We start from the raw sequence: 18,965 nt of genomic DNA, 5'->3' as shown, positions 1-18,965 counted from the left end.
GGCGCCTTTAAGAAGGGGAGAAAGGCTGGGGGTCCGGTCAGCTGGGAGGCTGGAGGAGAGGAAAGCGATTCACAGGGAGGGGCGGAGGGGGCCACAGTGACAGTAGCAGTGCAGGAAAATGCAGGGAGAGTGAAGGGGGAGAGAAAGAGACAAGAGGAAAGAAAAGCAAAATGAAATAAAAAAGACAGAAAAATAAACAGAAGTAAAAAACAGAAGTAAAAGCAGGAGTAAAGAGAAAATTAGAACATTGGATTTGTGCCACTGGTACTGACCAAATCAAGAGTCTAACAATAGTGATCCAGTGTTTGACCCACAATCTTACTCTATTACAGATTTTAAATGGTCCTTTCTTACTGTGGTGAGAGACAGTGACACCACATAAAGGAACTCTGCATATTCCTGTGTGCTTAATGGTAACTTGTGCATCCTGTCATCTGCTGAAGAGTACACAGTGAACCAAAAGGTCCTAAAGACAGTAAATATTTTGAGAACTTCTTTCTTTCCCTCCAGGAACTCCAATCGAGAGACTCAATCTCTTCCCGTAGTTCTACTTCGCTGTCTGATTCCACTACAATTTTCACGCCTCCGCTCACACATCCGCAATGTAACATCAGAACCCCTGAAACACTCACCACAATCATAGACTGATTACAATTTGTTGCCAACGAAGGAAGAGGTAGGTGTATTATCACGGGTAGTGTGTCTCGGACACAGTAGACCTGACCCATCATTCCTGTGTGACCATTCTGCTAAGTGATCACTGGAAAGACCTGGTTAGGATGAAAGCAGACAGCAGAGAGCTCACTCCTATAGAAAGCAGATGCTCTTTCCAGGCTGATCTCGCTTATGAGGAAGGATAAACATGAACTTTCTCAGTGTACAGCAGAGCGCTGTGTGCAGATTAATAGTCTGGTCTTCACTCAAATTGATGTGTGCGTGACAGAGACACAGATGCAGTACACCCCATCCCTAAATTCCCCAAAAGTCAGATAAAAAACTATTTTTGTAGAGAAAGGTTTGGCTCCTAACCTGCTTTGCTGTGATGGCTAGGTTCATACATGGCACAAGTAACCAACAAACATGCTCACCTTCGTTCTGTTTTGGGGAAGGACTTGTAATAGAAATCTTTGGATCAACAGCTGTAAGTATGATTTTTGGAACTAAAAGAAGAAAAGACAAAATATGACTTTGTTAATTAAAAAGAATTGGTCTTCATGTTATTGAAATCAGGAAAGTCACACTGAACTTCACTTAAATCATTCATGTTTTACAACCCCAACCCCTCCTTTAGGAACGTGAAAATAATGCAAATATTTTTCATTAAAGACCGATGCCTCTGAGCATTGGAAGCGCTTTGCTTTTGGAATACTGCAGTGCATGTTTTGAATACTGTACAGACCATTTTTTCCTTTGCTATTTGAATCCTAATGCTTTCAAAACGACTGACTGGAGTCCCTAAAGGCCTTCTGAACCTTATTGTCCGACTTCATGAAGGCACTTTTGCCCAAATTAGGAGTGGCAAGGATGGCGAATTAACAGACCAGTTATCATTGAGAGAGGAGTAAGGCAAGGCTGTGTCCTTGCCCCCACCCTCTTTCTTTTATATATAAATAACTGTATTAAGTATTTAACAAACTGTAATAACGACTCACCTAGGTTGGCAGGCCAGAAAATCCTAGGGTTGCTTTAGGTGAATGATACTATCATCTTGGCAAAATCACCCTTGGGATTGCAAAATCTGGTTGACCAATTCTGTTTATTTTGCAGAGACTTTAGTCTAGAGGTCAATGTCGGGAACACCAAGTTTATGGTCTGTAGTTCGCGAAAGAAGAAAGTGAAAGCTAGTATATTAATGAATTCTATTCCATTGGAAAGGGTCAACGAGTTTGATTATTTGGGGCTCAGGCTGATGGACTTGGGTAGATGGAATGCACATATCAGAAAAGGAGCGCACATCATATGCCAAAGAGGAGGAGCTCTGGGATGCAAAGCCAGAGCTGTAGTTAGCCCCCCATTAAACCCCATTGTAGAAATCTACAAAGTTCAGATCTGGGGTGCTTCACTGTATGGTGCAGAGCTATGGGGCTTTCAAAGACAGTTGGGTGTCTTACAAATTAAAGAGAACGATTTTATCAGACATATAGCCAGGATGGGTAAGGGTACCCCGATGATCCCCCTTAGATTATAACTCGGGATGAATAGCATTAAAGATGTTGCAGGTTTGAGGCCCCTCTTATATTGTATCCGTCTTTGGAGGACAGAGGAACTGGAACCTTTCTGCAAGGCAATTAAAGACCTTATAAGGAATCAAATTAGCTGGAAAAAGGTCAGTTGGCTGAGGGAGATGAAATTATTCTGGGATGACTTGGGTTTCCCCCAATTTTGGGAGAGGCCTGAGTCGATCCCAGCTAACGCTATTTCACTGGTCAAACTGAGATATTGGGAGAAGGCCGACAAGCAGATCCTTCATAGTAATGGGGTGGGCCATCTAACATCAGAATTTTTGCTCGTTAAACAGGAGCCATGGCCTGAGCAATTCCTTGACCTGCCAATACATGCACGTGTTCGCACTTTATTCCTTCAGTTTAGATACAGTATTTTACCAGTTAATATTTTTACTGTCCGGTGGTCGCAGAATAGCTCTGAGGCCAATAAATGCAAAAATTGCAATTTATGTGTGGAGTCAACCGAACATGTGCTCTTTTTCTGTCCCCTATATAAAAGTCCCAGGGAAAAAATTATTATTCCGTTGTGCAAGGCTCTGTTTTCACATGACCATGCCAATGCTCACAGAATTTGCAAACATGACCCGTCCACACTGGTAGTAAATGCAGTTACTAAATACTTGTCAGCAGTTTGGTCCATTCGCCATAGGGCTATCACAGTACCAGGTCACAGTGTTTAGCCTGTATTACGGGTAAAGAATTATTTAAACTTGTGGTTTGGACAGGGCTTTGGAACAGAGTTCTTTTAGACAGTATATGGGTAACCATCCTGTGTGTCTGTCATTTTATCACCAGTGTTAGCTGTAAAGTGTTATTTTTATGCACTTGTTTAGTATCTGTGTCATTTTAACATGAATCTGAAAGCTGTTTTAAGTTATGATATATGCTTTCTGTCACGCTGTGCACGTGTCTCTAATGATTCGATCGTGCTTAAACTAAGTGTGGTTTTTTTTTGCAAAGCCTGTCCTCCACTTTCTTTGTTTATATGATTGTGCAGGTAGCAGGCTCTTTTTGCCAAAGTATGTTATTTAAATTTTTATGAAATTGTATCACTTTAAAACACTATCCCAGTACTTTAGATCCTGGGTCGGACTATTTGCTTTTACTTTGATGATGGCATTATCTAGGAAAATTTTAATCTGTAATCACTTTTTATTGTTTTGTCGGATCTTAAATACTTGTACTATTTTAACATTGTGATGCAGATGTGTTAGAAACCTTGGCACCTAAGAGCTAAGTTATGTACCGGGAATAATGGTGGAATATTGTAGGCCATGACCTATGATTGACTTTTTACTTCCAGTGACTAGGGACTTAGAGAAGCTATTTTTATTTTAAATTCTATTTTAAGCCAGTGTGGTGCTTTGCAAAGCACAAAGATAATGAATGCACTTTCTTTTTCTACTGTTTTATGTGTAAACATTTACAACTTATGGTCGAAATAAAGTATGATTTGACTTTGACTGACTGGAACAAAATGGTACATAGAAGTTTGTACTTAAAGGGACCTTTTAGCATTAAGAAAGAAATAGACAGTTTTCTTTGTCCAGTCCTACTCTGCTAAGAGTCACCAACAATTAGCTCAGAATGTTGCTTTGCTTGAGGATGTCAGCTTGGGTTCTGAGACCTATCCTGACTTGATGCACCTTGATGGATCCTTTAGATAGCGGGGTGCCTTGGTTGGACAGTCAGGGGAGCAGGGACACTCAGACAAATAGGATGAGCCGCGTTTGTGTACGTGAAGTCCCAACCTAACTACTTTGTGTAATTAGTTTATATATGGTTATGTATGTTTTTACCTGTAATGTTCATCACAGTGGCCTACGGTGAAAGAGTGACGTTATTATGATCAGATAAACATGGAGGAATTACAAAAAGATGATTCCAAACGGTGCCATTCAAGTTGCTGCACTTCGGAACAATGAGAACTATTTCTTCCAGCAGCATATTTTGTACTCTTGGATCCTCCAAAATAAAATCTGAACAAAATAACGATTTTCAGATTTCAGAGTCCTGTTTTCTTTCAGCTCTGCCGCTGTTTCCCAGAGAACATTCAATAATGCTTTAATAGGAGGCCGAGGAAGGGTAGGTCGTGGCTGGACGCGGGAAGGAAGTAAACACGATGCGGATAACAGGGAGCTGATAAGGTTAGGTCATTTTAAATGGCAAGAAGGCCTATGAATCACAGGACAGACGGAAGGAAGTATAATGAAGGAATCTAATAACATGAACAGAAACATAACTGTGTTATGCATTTCTAAAATGCATACGAATGTGACAATTTTACAAATTAATACCATGTTTTCATCGTTTGCCATTAAAGGTGCATACCGCGAATTCATATCTTAGTTAATTTTTAAAGAGATTGCACATAAAAGCGCAGCATATTTTGGTTCATTGGTTGTGAAGTACAGTTCCAAAACTCATCTATATATGGCAAATTTGCCAACACGTAGAATTGCTAAATCATAACCGGTGGCAGAGGCAGGAGCATGTTAGACAGTCTATCTGTTCCAACTTCTAAAGAAAAACTAAGGAATGAGCCAAGTAAGGAAGAGGCACTGACCATTAAAAAGGATTCTCTGGTGTTTCCATCTTGTAAGGATTTACAATCTTGTTTGAAGGGGCTGTCCATTGAACAATGTCACAGCAGAATTAAACATCCAACCAGATATTGTCAAATACTGGGACACTGAGCAATAATTTAGTTTGGAACTATCATCTCAAGCCAATATATCAAGGTTTGTTTTCAGCTGTGTCGCCCTATGCAAAGTGCCTATATATAGTTAGGGACATTTAGGCAATTTACAAATAACTCAGAGCAAAAAAGGTAACTTAGAGAACTAACAAAGTTGGACGATAACAAGATTAGAGGAGAATAAGGGATGGAGGATGCAGACCAAGTGGTCATGAGGGGGGTGGGGGGGTAGAGCTAAAGGAAGAGATGCACTGCCTGAGTATGGAGGGCTAAAGGAGACAGCTACTGATTAATTTACCCAGATGCTGTCCCCTTCCTTGCTGTGCCTAGAGGTTGGTTCCTTGTGCTTCTATTCATAGAGGACATGGTCTAACATTTTAGCCTGCACTGTTCCATTTGGAGGGGGGGGGGCAAGACAGATGTTGCCTTCGAGTCTCTCTCTCACCATTGACACTGGTGTTTGGCAAATTGATGGAATGGCATTAAATGCTGCCTAAAGAAATGACCGGAAGATAACATTATTTTATGAATTACCATGCATCACTTTTTTCTAGGTGAGTAAGACTAGCATCATAGGTATGCATAGCTGTATGTCTCTGTAGGATGATGTGCCAAAGGAAATCCAACTACATCTCACTTATGAAACCCTGTAATTCTGAGAAATATGCCAGGGTTGCTTGTGGACTTGTTTAGAGGAGATGGGACATACCAGTTCAGGCTGTACTGATATTTGTGCAACAGGACCAAGACTGATTCGAATATGGTTAGTTCTTGTCTGCACAATGAGCAGAAAAATACAATGAAATAGAGTGTTGCTCATAGTATCCAACAGTGGGTCAGATTAATTCAAACATGTTCCCTTTCATTTATGTCTTGCCTACCAGACAGTGCGACCTATTTGGTTGTGAAAGACCTATTATGGAAATAACAAAAACTGACAGTAGGCATACAGCCTACCACCTGGTAGCCATAGGTTGCCTTTATTGTCAATCGTATTTGCTTCAGTGGTTTTCCTTGTTCCATCTTGCATTTGTCCCTCCCCTGGAACATAACCTCTTTTGGTTAGCTGACTAGTATTCATCCACTTCTCACTTTTAGGCAACTAGGCTTTGGTTTTTGGTTAACCATTCCATGAGAGAGCATATATTTTTGCAGCTGCCTTTTTTGTGTGCTTCTCCGCTCACTAAATACCTGCCCCGTGCTCTATTTCTCTCCTTTGTGTGCTTCTCCCCTCCTTTTAGTCCCATGTTGCTCTCTCTCTAATGTGCTACCTTTCCTCTCCTCCCTCACCCAGCTTAATTTATCTTTTTATTCCTTCACCCACTCCACGTTGATTCACTCCTACAGACTCTGTCCCCCCTCTCTACCTGCTGGTCGTTTTTCCATTTAAAATGTTTTCAAGTGTTTCTTGGAGGGTGCTGCAGCAGATTGCTGCCATCCCTTCTACCTTACAAAAACGCTTTTGTGACATCAAACAGCATGAAACTCTGGAATACATAACACCTGCCTCTCTTATACTGAAGGGTAAGAGGTGGGACAGGGAGGGAAAACAGGAAGTGAGACCCCAGTCTTCAATAAATAAAAAAAACACAAACAGACTGGAGCCAATTGGATTGCTTCTTTGACGATTCACTTGGGAGTTGTATATAGCTGTGCATATGAGACTACTTTCACGGGAAAACAAATACTCCTTCATATTGTTCGATGTTAACTGAGTAATAAGTGAGTTATTAGTGCAGAAGGGTATGGCTCCTCTTTAAATATTTCATTTAACATAACAATAGGGGGTTGTGTATTTATTTGTCTTAAAAACGTAACCACTATTCTTTTGGGAAGTAGGTCCACTAGAACCAATGCAAATCGCATCTCTCTCTTGAGACCTGGCAATGGACCAATGACTCTATGTACTCACTATGCCAAGCCATACCTGGGTCCCTCACTTCTCCTGCCGAGACTGCAAACCCACTCTCAATCTTGCCTCACCTTCTCTACATTCCACACATTGCTATACCCATGTTGATATATCTCCATCCATTCCTGGCCATCAAATCTCAGCTTTCAATCTCATTTTAGTCAAAGTTTGGCCTAGATGACCCTCATAAGCCATATGTATTAATTTTCTGTGTAATCTACCAAGTGGCACAAACATATGTCCCTTCATCAGCACCTGTCAAAGTATTCAGAGAACTCCTCCAAGACTTTGGGGTATGGTCTCAATGGCAAAGGCACACATGTTTACCTCCTGCCACCATTTGAAACTAGAAAATGCACTGCAACCAGAACAGCAGAGTCTTGGGGGCGGGACCATAGGAAAAATGGTGGAGGAGTGGTGGGCACTGCTGTCAGTGCGCATGTCGGTTTCAACCGACATGTGCATTGACATCTCTCCAACCCAGCTGCATTACTGTGTGGAGAACATCAGCAGGCACAGACAGGCTCCGAGTCTCCCTGGGAGCACAAAACCAACCTGCTCTGCCCAATCCCGATGCTGCTCTCATGGGTATTACCTGCATGAGGGCATCATCTGGATTGGCTGTAGGGGAGTCTGGGAGCCTCAGTCTGTGCACACACAGCAAACGACGAGCAGCAGGTAAGTTCTTTTTTTTTTTAAATATTGCTCCCCTGCTCAACTGCCCCACAACCTTTCCCTGACACCAGCCACTACTGCACTAATATCTCTTCTTGAAAGTACAAAATAATTTCCATGCCCCTAAATATACATGACTTCATTTTTTGAAACACATACAGCTAAAGATAAGTTGAGCACACAACTGTGAATTGAAAAGTCTTCTCTATGGTTATAAACACCATAAAACTCTTTATGGAGCTGAATATAATGGTAAACATTTTTAAGATCGAGCTTTGAGAAGTATTTCCTCCATTTAAGGAGGAAAACAAGCTCTTTCATTTTTCACAATAGGAAATTGTCAAAAACGATGTTCTGATTCATACTGCATAGATGGACATACATCCTCAATTTCCCCACAGCCTTTTCAGAAATAACAACAGGCGAGATACAACTTGAGGTTTCTGTTGGTTCTATAGCCCCTTCATTCACCGTGTCTTCACCATTATCTATACCTCATCACGCACAACCAACGGTATCCTTTTCAACTTGTGCTGAACAAGTATGGAATTCGGTTTTCCAACAATTACATGAACACAGCCTTTCAGCTCCCCAAGCCCTTCCTGGAAAACTCCATTTGTACTATTAATTATTTTATCAATTGTAGTCTCCTCCACCACCGGCACCTGATTATTTGAAGGTCATACTGATGGACCCATCCAAGAAATGCCGGACAGTCCTCAGCTATGTACACTGTTCCATGAATCGTACAATATAAAAAGTTTATTTCTGCAGACAAATAACCAAAAATGTAAATCTTTTTACCCTGATAACCTCGATGGTCGATGTCTTTCTCCATCAATTTTGTTCTGGCCCATTCATCATGAAACATACATTTAGGTACTATTGTAATTACCCTGTTAATTATCAGTCACTAAAGGCACTATCCACTCTTCTGTGCTGTTACATCCATCAAACTACTCTGTTGGGCAAATCCATACAAACTCTGCTTCCCTTATTCATATTTCCATGAGCATCAAAAATTTTATTATGCACGTTTCTAACTTTCCAACAAAATTGTATAAGTACTTCTTTATTCACTAAGGCCTCTTTCGACTGCACAATGGGAGTCTATGATTCCTGCAGAAGATGCACTATGTAAATCAATTAGATAAGATGTGCCAGTAGCAACACTTCAGCTGCCGTTAACAGAAGGCAGCCAGTGCATCACCAACAAAAAACTTTTACTTCGTTAATAAACGAGTCATACAATTTTTTTATATTATTTAGAATTGTGCATCCTTGTGTAACAACTAATGCCATGGAAACAATGTGTAACTAATGCTATTCCATGAAAGTCAGCAACCAGTAAGAAGTGGAGAAACATGAAAATGTTGTATCTGTTATCTTTGAAACCTGTGTCATACTGAGTGTTAGAACAATTCTTGACTCACAGCAGTTTTTAAGCAGTGTGTTATGTCTCCTTATTGTTCATGATATTTTAGTGTAGCGTACAAAAACAAGTGACTGCATTTTTAAGAGTCTGTAAAAAAATGAGAGTGGGTTGTCATAATAGACAACTATTAGCTTTCACAATTGGTAAAAGAAATATCATTGTGAACTTAACATAAAATTAGCAAAAAAAGTAAAATGTAATAAGGGCTATTGAGAGATGTCATCACAAGGCAAGGAGAGAGGCTATCCCTCCCAGAATACACCAATGGAAAGCATAGCAAGGTGCACATGGAGCCAGTTCTAAATATCAGTGGTAAGGACCTTTCCCACTGACTGGAAGTATACAACAATAGGATTTGATACCAGCAGAGAGCTGACAATAATATATACTTTTTATGTGTGGGCTTAATAAGTTCTCTTGAGGGGGCGGAGCCAAGATGGCGCCGCAGACGTATGCTCTGTGAAGAGCTCGGCAGAGGCCTCTGCCTAAAATCCTGCAAATTGCATCCTAACCCCTCTGGACCACACGGGGGCAGAGAAAGTGTCCCCCGTCCACCCATCACCCCCCCTCCGAGGAGTCGCCGACCGCGGCAAGACGAGAAGCTGCGGAGAGATCGAGGCGCTCCCGGGCAGCTGCGAGAGCTGTGCGGCCAGGCCTGGGGCCTTGGGAACTCCCCTCTGCAGGGGATTGAGTGGAGACGGAGTGCCTCGGAGGTGAGGAGAGTCCGGGACGAGGGAACTCCGGTCGGTGCATCGGCCGCTGGAGCGTCCCGCAGAGCGTCAGTACTGGGATGACGAGGGAGGAGGGCAGTCCCCCGCGGAATTCGCAGGAGAGCTGAGGCGGCGTGGGGCCCTCCCCCCCACCCTCAACCTTCTTGGCTGACTTTGGTGCAGAAACCGGGGCCGAAGGGAGGCGGAGGCCCGCTGCCTGCAGGAACAGGAGAAGGGGCATGGGAGGCAAGACCCCCTATCTATTCAATTGCCAGGAGATAACCGGTGCTTGTAAATAGGCCCAGAGAGCGGTGGGGAGACCAAAGCTGCCTCGGGACCACAAGAAGGTCGCGAGAGTTGCAGAACGAGAGGTGCTCTCCCCCTTGGTGAGGAAGGAGAAGGAAAGCCCGGCTGCCAGACGGTGAAACTGGACACCCGGGGGGTCAGAGGGACCTGGAAGCTCTTCACCCAGGTCTCTCCCAGTGGCTGGGCACCACAGCATATTGCCTGACAAGTGGTGAGTGGATGGTCCTCCAATGGCGAGAGACAAGGAGCCTAAACCGCCTCGACAAGGCAAAATGGATCAGTATACCAAGGTGGTGACTCCCCCGCCGCTGGTGACGGATCCCTTGGTGGCCCCCGACAACGCCGCCCTCCTATCGGCGATCCAGGCATCCAGAAAGGCCCTGGAGGGGTGACTGGGCAAAGTGCACTCAAAGATCTTCCTGCTGCAACAAGTCCTCCGGAACGTGGCAGAACGAGTTACGACTGCGGAGACGCAAATATCGGATCTGGAAGACACCGTTAGAGACTTGCGAAAAGAAATGTCGGAAGCCAGAGTCCTTAACAAAGATATCGTGTGGCGGCTAGAGGATGCTGAAAACCGAGCTCGGTGAAATAATCTATGATTTGTGGGTTTTGCGGAGGGACTTGAAGGGACTAATATGAAGCGATTTTTGGATACATGGCTATGAAGAGTCCTCCTGCCCGAAAAATTCTCTACTTGTTTTGTGATTGAACGTGCCCACAGATCGCTGGGAGGGAGGCCTCCTCCTAGGGCACCCCCTAGGCCGGTGATTGCCCGTTTTCTAAACTACCAAGACTGGGACATGATCCTAATGGAAGTACGTAGAATGGGCGAGGTCCGGTACGAAAATTCTAAGATCCTGGTCTTCCCAGACTATACTAGAGAAGTCCAGAAACAACGCTGTACTTTTGACTTGGTTAAAGCCAAGCTTTGTGGTCTCCAGCTCCAGTACATGCTCCTCTTTCCCCCCAAGTTGAAGGTCCTATTCCAGGCAAAAGCTTTCTTTTTCCAATCTCTGGAAGAGGCCTGGGGGTGGCTGGAGGAACGGCCCCAGCTCTCAAGGAAGGACTGATGAAGTTTCCCAAGAGAAAGAAGGATTGAGGCCCAAAAAGTGGTCTCTCCCAAGACGCAGAGGACGGCGATGACAGAGAGGTGGTAGAGACACGCCGTGGCGGCTCCGTTGACGGGTGGGGAAAGGGGGACAGACACAACTGATTCAAAGGGGAACCACAGTGCAAGTATCCGGAAGAGAAATAGAAGTGCGGATACGGATTCTTTCTCTTCTACTCTAGGAAGTTTTGTTCCCCTTGGGTTCTTCCATTGCATAGTTAACCCACAGACACAGGTGGTTGGGCACTTTATTCTTAGGGAGGTTGGTTCTCGTGCTCCCCCTTTACATTCCTGGAGGCCTGGGAGCTGCACGGTTGCATAAATATGGGTGGTTGTCTTAAATGCCCCCCATGAGTAAAAACTAAGAGACACCTTGTGAAGGTGTGCAAGATTTTACGGTCCTCTCCTGGAATGTGAACGGACTGGGAGACAAGGTTAAACGCAGATTAGTGTCCCAATAAATAAAAAGGCAGCAATTGGATATAGTACTCCTTCAAGAGACACATCTCCGGGGTACGAAATGTGATTTCCTGAGTAGAGGCCCCTATGTTATGTTGGTGCATGCAGGATATACATTTGGATCCAGGGGAGTGGCTATCTTGATTCATAGGTCGCCCCCCTTCCATGTCACCCACCAATGGTCAGACCCTGAGGGCAGATATGTAGGAGTGAAGGGGTTCTGGGTAAGTCAGGAGGGTTTGCTGCTGAGTGCGTATGCCCCACCAAGACTCCAGGCCCCCTCTTGGAGAAGTTAGCAAAGATCCTGTTAGAGACTACTTCCCTACTCCACGTTTTGTGAGGAGATTTCAATGATGTGATGGAGGCAGCTCTGGACAGATCAGGAATGGGGAGATCATTGGGTCCCACCACCCCACTGTGCGAGTTTGCTACAGCACTGGGCTTGTCGGATCTGTGGAGAAGGGCCCATCCCACGGACAGAAAATATTCCTACTTTTCAGGGGCTCATAGGGTGTTCTCCCGACTGGGCTTTATCTTTGTCCCGGTAGGAGAGGTGGGCATCATACAACAAGCCGACTACCTAGCAAGAGGGCTGTTGGATCACTCTCCTCTGATGGTGCGTCTGGGTAGACGGATGACGGGGCGCAGAGGGTGGCGGCTATGACCCTGGGACCAACAGGACTGTGAAGTGGCATGTGGGCTTCGGATAGACACTGAATTATACTTTAAAGAAAATACAGGGTCAATTGGCTCAGCGGTCGTGCTGTCTGAGGCTTATAAAATGGTACTTCGAGATAGTGCTCAAAATTTAGTAGCCCAGAAAAGAAGGAGAGAAAATGGACAGCTGAGTAACATGGAACATCAGCTCCTAGTTCTAGAAGAAAATGTAGAACAAACGCCGACACTCTTGACACTTCGACAACTGGAGTTGGCGAGAACTGAATATCGGGAGACGCCAGAAAAGGAGGCTAAGAGTTGACTGCAGGTGGTCCAACATAGGTTGTTTGAGACTGGGGATAAAGCCAAAAAACTCCTGGCATGGCTTGGGAGAAGGGAGAAGAAAACTAGGTGGATACAGGAGGTGGAGACCCAGGAAGGGACTAGGGTGTCCGCCGACAAAGACATTATAGAGACCTTTGCCTACTACTATAGGGACTTCTATAGAGAAAGATTATTAGAAAATTTTCGACGGCATCACAGAATATCTAGACAGTATAGACGTCCTTGTCTTGGAAGCGGAGGGGCGAGAAGAGCTGGAGGGAGATATCACTTTAGAAGAGGTCACAGCCGCCTTGACAAAGCTTAGACCAGGCAAAGTCCCAGGACCGAACAGGTTTCCGGCAGAGTTCTTTAAGAACCTCCGCGAAATCCTGGCTCCTCATCTCTTAAATATGTTCTTGGAAGCCCGAGTACAAGGAGTACTCGCCATTGACCAAAGAAGGGCTGAGATAGCAGTGATACATAAGGAGGGGAGGCCCAAGTGGATGTGCATCATATAGACCAATATCCCTTCTGAATGTGGAAGTGAAAGTTCTGGTCACAGTATTGGCAGCTCGTCTACTAGGCGTTATTTCTCCGCTAGTTCAAATGGACCAGAATGGCTTCATGCCGGGACTTTCCACGAGGCATAATCTGCGGCGAGCGCATGTTTGGCTGACCACCATAATGGGCCGCCTGGACCCCCATGTATTTCTAGCCTAGGATGTGGAGAAAGCATTTGATGTGGTGCATTGGCCTTTTCTGTAAGCTATCCTAAAACGATTTGGATTTGGTCTGAGATATAGGGAGTGGGTGCGACTGCTCTACTGTAACCCAGCGCGGCAGTGAGAGTAAATGGGGTCCTTTCTTCTGACTTCCCCATTGCGTGGGGCACGAGGCAGGGATGCCCACTGTCCCCCCTATTGTTTGCCCTCACCCTGGAATCCCTAACGTGTAAGATGCGTACTAATCCGGGACTGCATGGTTTCAGACTGAGAGAGGAGGAAGATGGGGAGGAGCGTATTTCTCTATATGCGGACGATATCCTTTTATATGTAGCACGCCCAGAGATATCCCTGCCAATGCTTTTTCATCTGTTTGAGGAATACGGGCGGCACTTAGGTTATCGTATTAATTGGGACAAGACAATCCTATATGCTCTGTGGGGAGATGTACCGCTCCCCCCTCTCCCGGTATGCCTGCAAAGCACCACTGATGGTTTCAAATACCTTGGTATTTACATGACACATAAGGCTGACAGCTGCCATGCTCATAACCTGGGAGGGTAATGAGGGAGTGCAGGGCTGATTTGGAAGATGGAGAACTCTGCCTCTCATGCTTATGGGGTGGGATGCCATGATTAAAATGATCCCTTTACAAAGTTCCTTTATGTTTTACAGAACACATACTACCAGATCCCCACAAGCTTGTTCAGGGTCATAGACCGAGATATGCGGCTCTTTTTGTGGGTAGGTAAACACCCGAGAATAGCTCTTAAGACGCTACAATGCAATCACTATGCAGGGGGACTGTCTCTCCCTGACCTAGAGGCATATTACTGGGCGGCGCACTTGGTGAATGTCAACGACTGGTTATTCGCATCGGGAGATCATCCTACCTTCCGCCTAGAGAGAATACAATGGGAAGGGAAATCATGTAAACACTACTTATACGAGGGAGGGGGGGACCAGGCATCTTTTGCCAGCCACCCAGGTGGCCTTAAAGGCTTGGATCAGAGCTACTAAGATGACGGGGTGGCACCAAAGTACCACCAAGGAAACCCCTCTATGGGAGGGAGGCTTGCTGCTGGAAATTAGGAAATTGAAAGGCTTTGAGTGTTGGGATCGTATTGGTATCTCAAAAGTGGGAGACATGGTGGAGGGGGGAGATACTATGTCCTTTGCATCTCCCCAGACTGAGTATGCACTGAACAAGTCACAATTCTATCATTACACACGCTTGAGACATGCATGGAGAGCTGAGGGTTTCCCGGGAGAGGGAATACCTGATTATGCTCCTCTAGAAGGTAGATTATTAATGGACGGCTTAGACGCTAAAGCAACATCCCTAACATACAAGACTATTAATAACAACCTGCCGAATACACTTATAAACCTGGTTAGTAGGTGGGAAGCGGAGCTGGGGGTTCTAGAAGATAAAGGGGGTCATTTTGACCTCGGCGGTCTTTTTACAAGACCGCCGAGGGATCGCAGTGCTGAAGACCGCCAGTGGTGGCGGTTTTCCGCTCGGCGCATTATGACTGCTGGCAGCCCTCCGTCCTTTTTCGGACGGAGAGCCTCCAGCAGCCATACTGGCGGGCGGCGGGGAAGTGGAGGTTGCTCCACCTCCACCGCCACGTCAACAGAACACCGCCCACCAAATCATGTCCTGTGATTCGGCGTGGCGGTGTTCTGTTGACGGTGTGGTGGCGACAGAGCAGCCCCCATGGATCCCGTCCCCTCCCGGAGGATCAACGGACCAGGTAAGTTGATCGTCCGTTAGGGGAGGGGGGTGGGGGGTGTTGTGTGTTGTGTGCGTGCATGGGAGTGTGCGTGTATGTATGTCGAGGAGATGTGTGAGTGCGTGTATGCATGCGGGGGTGTTGTGGGTTTGGCAATGAGTGCGTGTCTGTCTGTATGTATGTCTGTATGGATGTGTGCGTGTATGTCTGAATGAGGATGTGCGTGTATGACTGTGTGTGTGGCAGTTGGCATGTATGTTAGTGTGTGTGCGTGTATGTGTGTTGGTGGTGCCTGAGTGCGTGTTGGGTGTGTATGTGTGAGGTAATGTCGGGTAAAGGGGTGGGGAGGGGGGTCCTGCCACCTTTGGGGGGGTGGCAAGGGTGGTGGGGGGTGTAGGGGAAGGACTCGGGGTGGGGGTGGGGGGAGACCCCTATCAGTGCCAGGGAAGGAATTCCCTGGCACTGATAGTGCTTACCGCCATGGATTTCATGGCGGTTCCAAACCCCATGAAATCCATGGCGGTGAGCCGGGTCATAATACCGCCGGCGGTATTGTGACGACCGCCGGGCTGGGGACCCAGGTCTCCAGCCCAGCGGTTGTCTCCGCCCTGGCAGGCGGAACGGAGAAGTGGCGGATGACCATGGCGGTAACCGCCATGGTCATAATTTCTAAATTTTTACCGCCAGCCTGTTGGTGGTAAGACCGCCGCTTCTCCGCAGACCGCCAGGGTCGTAATGACCCCCATAGACTGGGAGGCTGCACTGATGTTCCCTAGAGAGGTGGCTATCCGGTCAAGACTCAGGTTGATCCAGTTTAAAATTCTACATAGGGTATACTATGATAGACAACGACTACATGTGATGGGAAGAGCGCAGCATCCTAACTGTATTAGATGCCGAGGCAACATTGGATCCTTCTTCCATGTACTAGGGGAATGCCCCAGGATTAAGGAGTACTGGAACGAGGCGATAAGAGGGATGGAGGGAGTGGTGTCGGCGCAGATTCCCCCGGATCCCAAATTTACCCTATTGGGAATACCCAATGACATTGACCTGCCCCGACGAAAGCTCATGCTCTGTGGACTTTGACTGATGGTAGCAAAAAGGGACATCGCCCGCCTTTGGGGCTCTGAGACATGCCCATCAGTAGATGTGTGGAGGAGAGGGATGGATGGGTTCATGATGGGGGAAAAAGTGACCTACAAAAATAGAGGATGCCCTTGGAAGTTTAAAAAGATATGGGGAGATTGGATGACGTACTATTCCCTGGAGGTGTAGCTGCTTGTCGAGTGTGGACTCCTGTGACAATGAGAGGGCCATATTGTATTATACTGAAACATGAGAGGTCTCCGGGCTGGACGGGGGAGCAGGGATTGCTCAATGTGCAGATGGGTTCTGTGTCTGGGGATGGTTGGAGAGGGAGGGAGGGTGGATGTTTGATACATGTTCTTAGTTTAGGAGCTTTGCAAAGATACTGCTATGTAATGTCTATTTGGGTATGCTATGCACCGGTTGAAAATAAAAAACAAAAAATACGTTCTCGTGAGGCTCCTTGAGAACATCTAGCATCCAGAAAGACACGCTTTAGCCATCATTTTTCTGATTTATTTATACAACCAGGGTTGGAAAAAAGGATGGCCTTCAAAGGTTAAAAAGGAATTTTTAACATATGAAAGCCATGGAATACTCTTCCCATGCTCGCAGCTTAGGCAGTCCATGATCACCTGCTGAATGAAAATAGCCCATGGGTTGTACCATATTGACAACCACAACATCAGTGGTCTAAGCGTAATGACATCTTAAACATTGGTGAGTCCTAGCTCCTTATGGCAAACAAAGTGGAGGGAGCTGGCTCCCAGTTGAGATAGGAGTGTGCAAAAGATGCAAATTCCTTCAATCTTTAAGCTGTTTACTTTGGCATAACCCCAGACTCATGCATCAAACGTAGCAACAGTGACACATTGGGTCTTATATACTGTAAGCAAAACTGCTATCGGTGTTGTGTCTTGCAAGTATGTATCATGGAACCTTTTTGGATCCTGAAAGACTCTGTGGAGTGATGACGTATGTTTTATAACATAATGAAGTGAGAATGTGGAGTTCGCGTTTACACGCTGAAGAATAAAGACGTGTAATTCAAAGCTCCGTGTGTGGCATATTCATTGGCGAGGACCCAGGCTGGGGAGGATGCTGCAACTGGTGACAAGATAGGGGATAAGTAACCCGATGATCAACAGTGATTCTTCTGTGATCCAAGCAAACTGCTTGTGAATGCCACGTGTGTTTTCGTCGAAGTGCTGAATCTACAGATGGAGTATGTGGAGTCAAAGCGCAACTCCATTCGGCGTGCAGCATCTGAAGATAAAGAAAGCTTTACTGAAATGTCTACATGTCAATGGCCAAGAAATACCTATCAAGGCCATACAGAAAGGTATCACACTACTACTCAATATAGAGCGATACAATATACAGAGCACTACTGCTAAAGGCAGAGGTCAACCAAAGAGCACTAGCTGGCAGAATGATTGGCAGTAAGGCACAAAGTAGTTCCATTTATCTGAGCATCAAAAAATAGTTTTTTGACTTCAGTGTCAGGAAAGGAAACCCAAGAAGCACAAGTTTGTCCTTACGAATCTGTCTAATACTTAAAGAGGCACACCACCTATGCTGCTGGGTGGTGGCTCCACATAACTCCAGAAGTCTCGAGAAAGTGAAAGGCTCCTATGGAGACCAAGAAAGAGGCACAGCTTCACAGACTGCTAAAGATGATCCAGAAGCCAGCACGTCACAAGACATCAGAGATGGTGTGCATGAACCAATTCACCAAGATCACCAGGTGGAGCCGGAGAGAACTCCAGCCTCTGTGTTAGCCAATCCTGTGAACAGCTACAATGCTGCCATCTTCCTGAAACAACCTCCACTCTTCGATACCACCAAAAAGCACAATATTGGCAACAGATGGACTGCTTGAATGGAGACATTTGATGATTTCATTGATGTGCTAAAAGAAACAGATAATAAAATTATCAAATTCCTCAAGAATCAAGTCATAAAGAAACTGTTGCGCACTGATGAAGTTACGTACTGTTAAATTAAAAACACGTTAAATCTCAAGTTCAATCGAGTGAGGAATGTAGATTACAAAAGGTACATTTTCAGTCAAGAACAAGAAGGAATTGGTGAAACCATAGATATATTTTTTGAGAGACCGGATACGCTCATAAAACACTGAAGATTCAATGAGGTTAATGACGAAGAAGCAATGCATCTCAGAGCTATTGACGGATGCTTGTCAGATTCATTCAGATGGCAAATGCGGAGAGAAACTTCTAGTCTGGAGTGATTTTTCACGGCTGTCAGAGCTGAAGAGCGTACTGATCGACAAGCCGCTGACATGGAGGCCGGAGGTGCCCAAAGTGAGTCAGTCATGAACACGCAAAGTAAGCAGAAATGTAAAGTTAAAGGACAAAAGGTGATGTCTCCATGGAAAAAGAAGTTGTGTTTCAGATGTGGATTGACATTTCCAATTGAAGGTAAATGTCCCACCATCGGACAGATATGAAAAGGCTGTTGTAGAGAGAACAATTTTGTGATGGTTTGCAAGGTGAAAGAAAAAGTAAGTGCATCACGACGAGAAGACAAAATGTTCGACTGAAGGTTCCAGAAGCAAAGTTCGACACGCACCCACAAGGCCAAGGACAACATCAGATGAGACAAATTGACACCCAACAAAGTTGATCATATTCTAAATCATCATTGAAAATGTTGTCAGTACCTGTATCAAGTGAAAGTGAAGACAATGAGTGTGTAATGCCGATTTTTACCTCAAAGAAATATGCACATGTTGGACTGGACACATTGGAGGATAAATACCAGTAAAAGAAAAATCAACACGAGAAAATTACACTGCAAATAAATGGTTGTGCAATACTTTTATTCATTGACAGCAGTGAGCTGATAAATATTATGCCTGAGGAGAACTACAATGAATTAGC

General features: G+C 45.2%; 1 protein-coding gene across 2 annotated transcripts in view; it reads right to left on the bottom strand.

Annotated features, from left to right (window-relative positions):
• EVA1C (eva-1 homolog C) overlaps positions 1-18,965 on the bottom strand; it is a 350,955-nt gene that overhangs the window by 30,741 nt on the left and 301,249 nt on the right. For both annotated transcript variants that reach the window (XM_069204028.1, XM_069204030.1), the window contains exon 6: positions 1,089-1,160. In XM_069204028.1, the coding sequence (XP_069060129.1) occupies positions 1,089-1,160 (72 nt within the window). The remainder of the gene's footprint in view (positions 1-1,088; positions 1,161-18,965) is intronic.

The sequence above is a fragment of the Pleurodeles waltl genome, chromosome 8 (assembly GCF_031143425.1).
Source record: "Pleurodeles waltl isolate 20211129_DDA chromosome 8, aPleWal1.hap1.20221129, whole genome shotgun sequence".
Lineage (NCBI taxonomy): Eukaryota > Metazoa > Chordata > Amphibia > Caudata > Salamandridae > Pleurodeles > Pleurodeles waltl.
The sequence above is the reverse complement of the archived record's forward strand: the minus strand, read 5'-3'. Positions and strand labels throughout refer to the sequence as shown.